General features: G+C 50.4%; 1 protein-coding gene across 2 annotated transcripts in view; it reads right to left on the minus strand.

The window, feature by feature from the left end:
- Nucleotides 1–12031, minus strand: part of Cfap99 (cilia and flagella associated protein 99) — a 51283-nt gene that overhangs the window by 9527 nt on the left and 29725 nt on the right. For both annotated transcript variants that reach the window (XM_046423897.2, XM_058572476.1), the window contains exon 11: nucleotides 3660–3864. In XM_046423897.2, coding sequence (XP_046279853.1) covers nucleotides 3660–3864 — 205 coding nt within the window. The remainder of the gene's footprint in view (nucleotides 1–3659; nucleotides 3865–12031) is intronic.

The following is a 12031-nucleotide window of genomic DNA, read 5'->3' on the forward strand; positions in this document are numbered from 1 at the left end:
ATAGGCATGCACCAAACAACAGAGCTACAAAATATGTGAAGCAAAATCGAATAGAGCAGAAAGAAGAAGAGATAATTTCACAGTCACAACTGGAGATTGTAACACCTCTCCTCAACAACTGATAGAACAACTAGACAGAAAGTCAGCAGATGCACAGAAAAATTCACTATTGTTATGGTTTAGATATTAGGTGTCCTCAAAAAGTTCATGTGTGAAACAATGCAAGAAATTTTAGAGGTGAAATGATTGAGTTACAAAGACTTAACCCAAACAGTGAATTAATCCCTCAATAGGGATTAACTGGGTGGTAACAGTAGGTGGTAAGATGTGGTGGGAGGAGGCAATCATTGCGGGTGTGCCTTTGGGGTGTATGTTTTTTTCTGTGAAGAGCAGAGCTCTGTCTCTGTGTCCTGGTGTGAAGTCCTGAGCTTCTTTCCTCCACCAATTCTTCCGCCATGATGTTCTGCTTTCACTACGCACCTCATTCCACAGCCCTGAGGAATGAAGCTGGCCGTCTATGGAACTGAGTCCTCTGAAATTGTTAGCCCCAAAATGAACTTTTCCTTCTATGATTTTCTTGTCCCTGCAGTGAAAAAGCTGACTAAAACAAGTGCTAACCAGCAGGAGCCAGTCAACGTCCATGAACTATCCAATCACAGCAAGCAGAGTATGTGTTCTCTTGAAGTGTTTCACATAAAACATGGCAAGATAGACAACATCCTGCTTTTCGTGGTGACACACACCCATAATCTCAGGAACTGGTGCAGGAGGATCACAAGTTTGAGGGCAGCCACAGAAACTTTAGCAAAATCCTGCCTAAAAACAAAAATGAAAAAGACTGGGAATGTAGCTCGGTGGCTCAGTGATTTACTGCTCCTGGGTTCAATCCCCAGTATTGGGGTGGGGAGGGGAAGGAAAGGAAATCAATAATAGAAAGATGCAGGAAAGGGGCTGGGGCTGGGGCTCAGCACAGAGCACTCGCCTGGCTCGTGGGAGGCCCTGGGTTTGATTCTCAGCACCACATAAAAATAAATAAATAAAATAGAGGTATTGTGTCCAACTACAATTTTAAAAAATATTTAAAAAAAGAAAGACAACAGGAAAATCTCCAAATGTTTGGAATCCATGCAATACACATTTCACTTCTAAATAATTCATGGAGGAAATCTCAAGTGAAATGGAAAAAAATGTGTCAAAGTGAATGAACATAAAATAAAATACATTAAAATTGCAAGACATAGCTAAATCAGTAAATCAAAGGTGATGCATATCACCAAGTGCTTGCAATAGAAAGGCAGAGAATTCTCAAATCAGTAACCTAAGCTCCCATCCCAAGAGCCTAGAAGAAGAACAAAATAAGCAAACAGAGGGAAGTGAAGATCAGAAACCAATTTAAAACAGCAAAACAATAGAGAAAATCATCAAAACAAAAAGCCAACTCTTTGGAAAGATGAGTAAAATTGAAAATCTCTAAACAAGAATTGCAGATCAAAAGCAGAAATATACAAATTGGGAATACCAGGAACAAAACAAGTTTTATCATTATAGCCCCTACAGACATAAAAGGATGATAATAGAATATCACACACAACTTCTACACACATAAATTCGACTTTGTCAAATGGATTGATTCTTCAAAATATGCAAACTGTCACAGCTTACCTAATATGAAGTGGATTGTTTGAATAGTCCTACACCCATTTGTCATTTTAAAACTTCCAAAAAAGCAATCCCCCACTAGGAGTTAAGCTCAATGGAAGAGTGCAGTGTTTAGCACTAGAAAGGTCCTGGCTTTGATCTCCAGTACAAATAAACAAGTAAATAAAATAAACTTAAAGGAAAGCAAAAGCCAATCTTCACTTTTTTTTTTTTTTGGTACCAGGGATTGAACCCAGGGGTGCTTAACCACTGAGCCACATCCCCAGCTCTTTCTAATATTCTATTTAGAGACAGGACCTCATTAAATTGCTGAGGCTGTCTTTGAATTCTTGTTTGCATGTAGAAAAATAAATTTAGGAGTGTTATAACTGCTATTAATGTTGGTAAAATAATGTTATTATTTGATATGAGTTCTTTAATGATAATTCACCTTGGGGTAAACCCAGTTAGGGGTGGAAGTCCTCCTAGTGATATTAATACAATGAGAGTTGTCTAAGTTAGAAGGGGGAGTTTGTTTCATATATTTGAGAGGGATAGGGTGGTAGTTTTTTTGTTATAGTGAAATAATATAAATATGTTAATTGTGAGTATAATGTAAACAACTAGATTTAACATCGTTAAAGTAGGATTAAATGTAATAATTGCTATTATTCAGTTTATATATGCAATTGATGAGTATGCTAGATTTTTTTAAATTTTCTAGTTGTAGTTGGACACAATACTTTTTATTGTTGCACTTATTATTTTTACGTGGTGCTGAGGATCGAACCCGAGGTGAGTGCTCTACCATTGAGCCTCAACCCAGCCCCTTGCTAGAATTTTTTATAGTTGAGTTTGATTACGTCCTCCTCAGTCTCCTAACATGATGGATAAAATCGCCATAGATAATATTAAAGGAGAGTTAATAGGTGGTGCAATTTGGTATACAATGGAGATTGGAGCGATTTTTTGTCATGTTAGTAGAATTAGTCTTGATATAAGCAGAATTCCTTGAATAACTTCTGGAATTCAAAGGTGAAATGGAGCTAGTCCTATTTTTGATAGTAAATATAAATAATGAGATTTGGTTACACGAGCTGGTTAATGGGATCCTCCTGTCTTAGTCTCCCCAGCTGCTGGGATTATAGGTGTGCACTACTAGGTCTGGCTTAGAAAAAGCGAATCTTAAAATTGAATGCAAACAGTTAAAAATGGGTCTAACAAAAGAAGTAATTTGGGGCTGGGGTTGTAGCTCAATGGTAAGAGCTTGCCTACCATGTGTGATGTACTGGGTTTGATCCTCAGCACCACATAAAAAAATAAATAAATAAAATAAAGGTATTGTGTCCAACTATAACTAAAAATATTTTTTTAAAAAGAGGTAATTTGAGTGATCTTGGAGAGCGTGTCCTCTGACCTCAGGGACTCAGTGGGACACATCTGAGGAGAGACATGGCTACAGATTGGACCTATGAGGCCAGTGGGGGCCCTCCTTGGGCACATCTGGGAGACATTGGTAGGCACAAGCACACAGGGGATGCAGGTAGGGAGCATTCACCTAGATAGTCTGTCCTTGGTGGAGAAAGAGCCAGGACTGGCACATCAGGTCTTCTAAAGTGGTAACCTGGACACCCACAAGTCCCCTCCCCCCCGCAAAGCAAACATGTTACATGCAAAGGTGTCCACCACTAGAAGGTTTTGCCAGAATCTCAGGGCTTCCCCGGGGCACCCAAGGATCCATGGATCAAATCTCCCTGCTGATGGGAGTGGGGGGGCAGCCTAGAGCAGAATGGCCTGATAGTCCTCTCAGCCCTGGTGACATGAAACTCCTGAAACTTGCCTGCTGGGGAAGGTACAGAGAAACCATGTCCATCTTATGGGTCTTGGAAAGAAATGACCTAGGATTAGCCTGGGAGCCAATGGCACAGGCCTTCAGCTCTCTGCCCACCATGGCCCATGGCTCCTGAGGTCACACAGCTCAGCTGCCCCGTGATCCCAGCTGCTCATATGTGGCACATCACCTCCTCTTTCTTCTGGTCTGCCTTCTGCTTGTTTTCCTGTATGAGGTTCTGCCGGGCCAGGATGGCCTCCTCATGGCTGAGCTTCCCCTGTAGCCGCCGGCACTCGCCTGCAGCCAGCTGCTCCTCCTGGGCCTTTGCTTGCATCTTCTTCTGCCACTCAAGGAATTCAGAGAAGTCCCCAGCTCCATCCACAAGCTTATCAACCCTGGGGACAGAGGGACCAAGGATCAGGTCTACCAGGAGGCCACAGGTTCCCTGGAAGGTAGTGGTCCTCATGGGCATGGGCTGCTACCTACCCCCTCACCCAGACACCTCACCAACCTACCTACCCCCCTCACCCAGACACCTCACCAACCTACCTACCCCCCTCACCCAGACACCTCACCAACCTACCTACCCCCTCACCCAGACACCTCACCAACCTACCTCCCCCCTCCCCCAGACACCTCACCAACCTACCTACCCCCTCACCCAGACACCTCACCAACCTACCTACCCCCCTCACCCAGACACCTCACCAACCTACCTACCCCCTCACCCAGACACCTCACCAACCTACCTACCCCCTCACCCAGACACCTCACCAACCTACCTACCCCCTCACCCAGACACCTCACCAACCTACCTACCCCCCTCACCCAGACACCTCACCAACCTACCTACCCCCTCACCCAGACACCTCACCAACCTACCTACCCCCTCACCCAGACACCTCACCAACCTACCTACCCCCTCACCCAGACACCTCACCAACCTACCTACCCCCTCACCCAGACACCTCACCAACCTACCTACCCCCCTCACCCAGACACCTCACCAACCTACCTACCCCCTCACCCAGACACCTCACCAACCTACCTACCCCCACACCCAGACACCTCACCAACCTACCTACCCCCCCCCCCCAGACACCCCACCAACCTACCTACCCCGACACCCAGACACCTCACCAACCTACCTACCCCCACACCCAGACACCTCACCAACCTACCTACCCCCACACCCAGACACCTCCCCAACCTACCTACCCCCTCACCCAGACACCTCACCAACCTACCTACCCCCTCACCCAGACACCTCACCAACCTACCTACCCCCCTCTCCCAGACGCCTCACCAACCTACCTACCCCCTCACCCAGACACCTCACCAACCTACCTACCCCCCTCACCCAGACACCTCACCAACCTACCTACCCCCTCACCCAGACACCTCACCCACCTACCTACCCCCCTCACCCAGACACCTCACCAACCTACCTACCCCCCTCACCCAGACACCTCACCAACCTACCTACCCCCTCACCCAGACACCTCACCAACCTACCTACCCCCCTCACCCAGACACCTCACCAACCTACCTACCCCCTCACCCAGACACCTCACCAACCTACCTACCCCCTCACCCAGACACCTCACCAACCTACCTACCCCCTCACCCAGACACCTCACCAACCTACCTACCCCCTCACCCAGACACCTCACCAACCTACCTACCCCCCTCACCCAGACACCTCACCAACCTACCTCCCCCCTCACCCAGACACCTCACCAACCTACCTACCCCCACACCCAGACACCTCACCAACCTACCTACCCCCCTCACCCAGACACCTCACCAACCTACCTACCCCGACACCCAGACACCTCACCAACCTACCTACCCCCACACCCAGACACCTCACCAACCTACCTACCCCCACACCCAGACACCTCACCAACCTACCTACCCCCTCACCCAGACACCTCACCAACCTACCTACCCCCTCACCCAGACACCTCACCAACCTACCTACCCCCCTCACCCAGACACCTCACCAACCTACCTACCCCCTCACCCAGACACCTCACCAACCTACCTACCCCCCTCACCCAGACACCTCACCAACCTACCTACCCCCTCACCCAGACACCTCACCAACCTACCTACCCCCTCACCCAGACACCTCACCAACCTACCTACCCCCCTCACCCAGACACCTCACCAACCTACCTACCCCCCTCACCCAGACACATCACCAACCTACCTACCCCCCTCACCCAGACACCTCACCAACCTACCTACCCCCTCACCCAGACACCTCACCAACCTACCTACCCCCTCACCCAGACACCTCACCAACCTACCTACCCCCTCACCCAGACACCTCACCAACCTACCTACCCCCTCACCCAGACACCTCACCAACCTACCTACCCCCCTCACCCAGACACCTCACCAACCTACCTACCCCCCTCACCCAGACACCTCACCAACCTACCTACCCCCCTCACCCAGACACCTCACCAACCTACCTACCCCCTCACCCAGACACCTCACCAACCTACCTACCCCCCCCCCCCGACCCCTCCCCAACCTACCTACCCCCTCACCCAGACACCTCACCAACCTACCTACCCCCCTCACCCAGACACATCACCAACCTACCTACCCCCCTCACCCAGACACCTCACCAACCTACCTACCCCCTCACCCAGACACCTCACCAACCTACCTACCCCCTCACCCAGACACCTCACCAACCTACCTACCCCCACACCCAGACACCTCACCAACCTACCTACCCCCCTCACCCAGACACCTCACCAACCTACCTACCCCCTCACCCAGACACCTCACCAACCTACCTACCCCCACACCCAGACACCTCACCAACCTACCTACCCCCACACCCAGACACCTCACCAACCTACCTACCCCCACACCCAGACACCTCACCAACCTCCCTACCCCCACACCCAGACACCTCACCAACCTACCTACCCCCCTCACCCAGACACCTCACCAACCTACCTACCCCCTCACCCAGACACCTCACCAACCTACCTACCCCCACACCCAGACACCTCACCAACCTACCTACCCCCCTCACCCAGACACATCACCAACCTACCTACCCCCTCACCCAGACACCTCACCAACCTACCCACCCCCCTCACCCAGACACCTCACCAACCTACCTACCCCCTCACCCAGACACCTCACCAACCTACCTACCCCCCTCACCCAGACACCTCACCAACCTACCTACCCCCCTCACCCAGACACCTCACCAACCTACCTACCCCCTCACCCAGACACCTCACCAACCTACCTACCCCCTCACCCAGACACCTCACCAACCTACCTACCCCCCTCACCCAGACACCTCACCAACCTACCTACCCCCTCACCCAGACACCTCACCAACCTACCTACCCCCACACCCAGACACCTCACCAACCTACCTACCCCCCCCACCCAGACACCTCACCAACCTACCTACCCCCTCACCCAGACACATCACCAACCTACCTACCCCCTCACCCAGACACATCACCAACCTACCTACCCCCCTCACCCAGACACCTCACCAACCTACCTACCCCCCTCACCCAGACACATCACCAACCTACCTACCCCCCTCACCCAGACACCTCACCAACCTACCTACCCCCACACCCAGACACCTCACCAACCTACCTACCCCCTCACCCAGACACCTCACCAACCTACCTACCCCCTCACCCAGACACCTCACCAACCTACCTACCCCCCCCCCCAGACACCTCACCAACCTACCTACCCCCTCCCCCAGACACCTCACCAACCTACCTACCCCCTCACCCAGACACCTCACCAACCTACCTACCCCCTCACCCAGACACCTCACCAACCTACCTACCCCCTCACCCAGACACCTCACCAACCTACCTACCCCCTCACCCAGACACCTCACCAACCTACCTACCCCCACACCCAGACACCTCACCAACCTACCTACCCCCCCACCCAGACACCCCACCAACCTACCTACCCCCTCACCCAGACACCTCACCAACCTACCTACCCCCTCACCCAGACACCTCACCAACCTACCTACCCCCTCACCCAGACACCTCACCAACCTACCTACCTAGCATGTGCCACTACCTAGCATAGACCACCCCTTCATCCACTTGTTTGCTATTATGGTTTGAATTTTTAATGTGCCCCCAAAAGCTCATGTGTTAGGCAATGCAGGAATGTTCAGTGGTGAAATTATGAGACTTTTAATCTCATCTGTGGATTAATCCATTTGATGGGTTAATAATTTAAATGGATTACTGAGTGTTAAATGTCATCCTCAGGTGGGGCTTGGCTGGAGGAACTAGGTTACTGAGGGCATGGCCTGGACAACATCTTCCTCCCTTCCTCCCGCCCTCACTGCTTTCTAGCTGCCATGAGATGAACAGCTTTCCTCAACCTGCCCTTCCACCATGATGTCTGCTTCACCTTGAGTCCAGAGCACTGGAGTTGGCCAACCACGGCCGGCCTGAATCTTTGAAATTGTGAGCCCCAAATAAACTCAGTGCCTCATACACGCTAGGCAAGCGCTCTGCCACTGAGCCCCAGCCCCAGCCCCCAACCTGGGCTGGCTTAAGTCCTTGTATTAGGTAGACAGTTTAGCCATGAGCAGGTGGGTAGGGAGGACAGTCAACTGCAATAGCTTACAGGGGTACCTCAGACATGTGAACCCAAGAGTCCACAGGCCACAGGACTGGGGTAATAAAAACTTCACAAAGCAGACAAGCAACCGGAAAATGGGAACTAGTATGCCAATCCTCCACAGGTACACTTAATTATAACCCTTAAGGGAACTATTATTTCAAGACCATGTCACACCTGTCCCTTGTGACCAGTCCTCAAACCCTCTCCTTGTAACCAGGTCATCAGGACCCTCACAAAGAAAAATTGCTTAAGGCTCAACAGAGGGGTAATAAGCCTCCTAGGGGAAAGAAAAACCAAAGCTAGAGCAAAGGGACCCAAATCCTTAAAAATCCTGGATCTGCAAGGGCTAGTCCTCCCCGGGCAACCCCTTTGGTGCCTAAATGTCTGTACTCTAACTTTTTTTTTCTTTTTTTATACCAGGAATTGAACCCAGGAGTACTAAACCACTGAGCCACATCCCCAGCCCTTTTATTTTTACTTTGAGGTCGGGTCTATCAAGTTGCTTAGGGCCTCACCAAGTTGCTGAGGCTGGCTTTGAACTTGCAATTCTTCTGCCTCAGCCTCCCGAGTCTCTGGGATTGCAGCTGTGCACCAGGGCACTGTATTCTGACTCTTTTAATAAACTCCTGCTGTTAATTTTGAGACTTATTTGAAATTCTTCCTGAGATCGTAGGAACTGGTGGCTGGGAACCCCTTACCCCTTTGCTCTGTGGGTGGGTGCCTCCGCAGTGCTTTCACAGCCATTCACTGACCTTGTGCCTCCAGCCGCACCGACTTCCCAGGAGGTAGTACTCCCTGTAGCAGACCTCTAGCCTCCACCAGCCAAAAGCTGCAAACACCCTAGGAGAACACCTCCGTCCTGCAGGAGAGACTTCCCTGCCTCTCTGTGGCCCACCTACCTGATGACCCCAGCCATGTACCTAGTGACAATACTGATTTATGACTCATTTGCTCTGTTTGTTTCCTCTCCAACAGTGCAGCTTGTCATTCTGAGTAACTTGAATCCTGGGCCTTTATGACTTGCATTTATTTCTCTTAAAGCAGAATTATTTTGTCAACACCCCCTATTGCTGGAACACTCCAGATAAAATAGTTTTGTAGACAAGGTAAATGCTTGGCTTTAGGATGACCAGGATTTTTACCTGCCAAGTGTGCCCACTGCCCAGATTGTGGTAAGAGTAGCAGTTAGGGGCTCCTTTTCAGGGACTCCTGTGTGAACTTACTGCTGCAAAGCTGAGCTATACTCTATGGTAATGAGCTTGAGGTGATTAACAAAAGGATGGGGAAAGGCGAGGGCATAGGCAATGGCTCCTCCCAGGAAGGCAGAACTTTCTGTTATTAAGGGCTGGGGCTGGGGCTCAGTGGTAGAGCACTTGCTTAGTACTTGTGAGGCACTGGGTTTCATCCTCAGCACCACATTAAAAAAAATAAAATAAAGGTATTGTGTCCATCTATAACTAAAAAAAATTTTTAAATTCACCTTAAGAAAAAAAAAGTAATGTAAATCAACACCCACAGGACTGAAACTGAGAGAAAAAGAGAAAAAGGAGAGTCTCTGGTACTCATCCCAGCAGACTGGTTTTCATTAGACAATTATCAAAAACTGGGATCAAAAATGGAAAATGATGGGTAAAATTAGGCCCATGGTACAGCACTGTGGAAGGCTGGGTGGGACAGAGAGAGCCCTTGCTTGGCCCCCATCATTGAAGGGCTCCATATAGGTATGTTCCATTTAAATTCAGAGAAGTTAAAGAGGTCAGAAGGCCAAGATCACAATGAGAAATCTGATTTGAAATCTCCTGGGAAAACAGGCAGCCATATCAAGATTGACCTTTCACATGAGAGCGGGCAAAGTGGCCTGGGGTGGAGAAGAGAAGTTACAGGGACTCATAAAATTGTAGGGGTTGACAGAATTACGACATTTGGAGGTTTTCTGTGGTGAGCAGGCTGTGCACTGCTCCGAGTGACTATGGGATGAACAGAAGCTCTCAGGCTGTGCCTGCCCTGGTGACTCCATGGTGTACGGGACAGCAGTCCTCAGGCTGTGCCTGCCCTGGTGACTCCATGGTGTGTAGGACAGCAGTCCTCAGGCTGCGCCTGCCCTGAGTGACTCCATGGTGTATGGGACAGCAGTCCTCAGGCTGCACCTGCCCTGGTGACTCCATGGTGTAGGACAGCAGTCCTCAGGCTGCACCTGCCCTGGTGACTCCATGGTGTATGGGACAGCAGTCCTCAGGCTGTGCCTGCCCTGGTGACTCCATGGTGTGCAGGACAGCAGTCCTCAGGCTGCGCCTGCCCTGAGTGACTCCATGGTGTATGGGACAGCAGTCTTCAGGCTGCACCTGCCCTGGTGACTACATGGTATGCAGGACAGCAGTCCTCAGGCTGTGCCTGCCCTGGTGACTCCATGGTGTACGGGACAGCAGTCCTCAGGCTGTGCCTGCCCTGAGTGACTCCATGGTGTGTAGGACAGCAGTCCTCAGGCTGTACCTGCCCTGGTGACTCCATGGTGTGCAGGACAGCAGTCCTCAGGCTACGCCTGCCCTGGTGACTCCATGATGTGTAGAACAGCAGCTCTCAGGCTGTGCCTGTCCTGAATGACCTTATTTTGTAAAGTAGTGGTTTGCCACAAGCTATTCTATTTTGAGTACAGATGCCAAGGTGATGATCCCACAAGTTAACAACCTCCCCTGCCAGGCATCAGTATAAGGAACAAATTGATAAAAAGCACCTATTCAGGGGCTGGGGTTGTGGCTCAGTGGTAGAGCGCTCACCTAGCATGCACAAGGCACTGGGTTCGATCCTTAGCACCACATAAATGTAAAATAAAGATATTGTGTCCACCTAAAGCTAAAAAATTAATATTAAAAAAAGCACCTATTCATGCCAAATTTTCTATGCAACATTGGAGAAATGCTGTCTCGGGTGGTAGCACCCAGCAGTGTTCCATAATGAAATAGAGATGGGGGCTGGGGATGTGGCTCAAGCAGTAGCGCGCTCGCCTGGCATGCGTGCGGCTCGGGTTCGATCCTCAGCACCACATACAAACAAAGATGTTGTGTCCACTGAAAACTAAAAAAATAAATATTAAAATTCTCTCTCTCAAAAAAAAAAAAAGAAAAAGAAAAAGAAATAGAGATGGTTTTTTATAGGGTCATACCCCCGGTGCCCCCCAGGGAATCAGTGGGGGTACTGTTAAATGGGCCTCTTTCCCCAAGGGCTGGCTGGCCTGGGTGAGGGACTGCTGAGTCCCACAGTACCTTGTGGATAGCTCTTGGCTGGTTGAGCAGGAGCTGTCTGGTGTGTGGGCAGCAGTTCCAAGAGGAGGAACCAGGCGGGCAGCAGGTTTGGAAAGACACTGCTCTAACTGGAGACGGGAAGGAGTCCTCCCGGTGGGTTGGACTGCAGTTGAAGAACTGGACAAGGGAGGGACCCCTGTTTAGGTCTTGGCTGGCTTGCAGGCAGTGGCCAAGGGCCTGGTCACATGGTCAGGCAGAAGGGCAATAGGACCTATCAAAGGGATGTCTGACTGGGGCATGGCCTGTGGAACTCTGGGGAGCTCATTAGTGGGACCCGACACATCAGAAGAGCTCCCTTGCAAGTCTGCACAGTGACTGAATGACAAGCAGATGTCCCATGTGCTCAGCTTAGGTGGCCACCTGGGTCCACAAAATGAGAGGATGTGGGGAGCGGCAGCAGAGCAGACATGGCTGTCTAGCAGCCAGTCAGGGACCACTACAGGGACAGAGGGGGACACTCAGGCCATAATTCACCTATCAGCCCTAAAAATATGGTATGTGGAAAGGATAGAGAAACGCTGAGGCCTCAAGCCCCACCTCGTCATTCCTTAAAATTGGCAGCATTTCCCTTTCTCCCTCCCCCTAACTTTTCTCAACAATCTTA

This window comes from Marmota monax, unplaced genomic scaffold, assembly GCF_021218885.2.
Source record: "Marmota monax isolate L192 unplaced genomic scaffold, Marmota_monax_Labrador192_F-V1.1 WCK01_AAM20220418_F8-fsc00009, whole genome shotgun sequence".
Lineage (NCBI taxonomy): Eukaryota > Metazoa > Chordata > Mammalia > Rodentia > Sciuridae > Marmota > Marmota monax.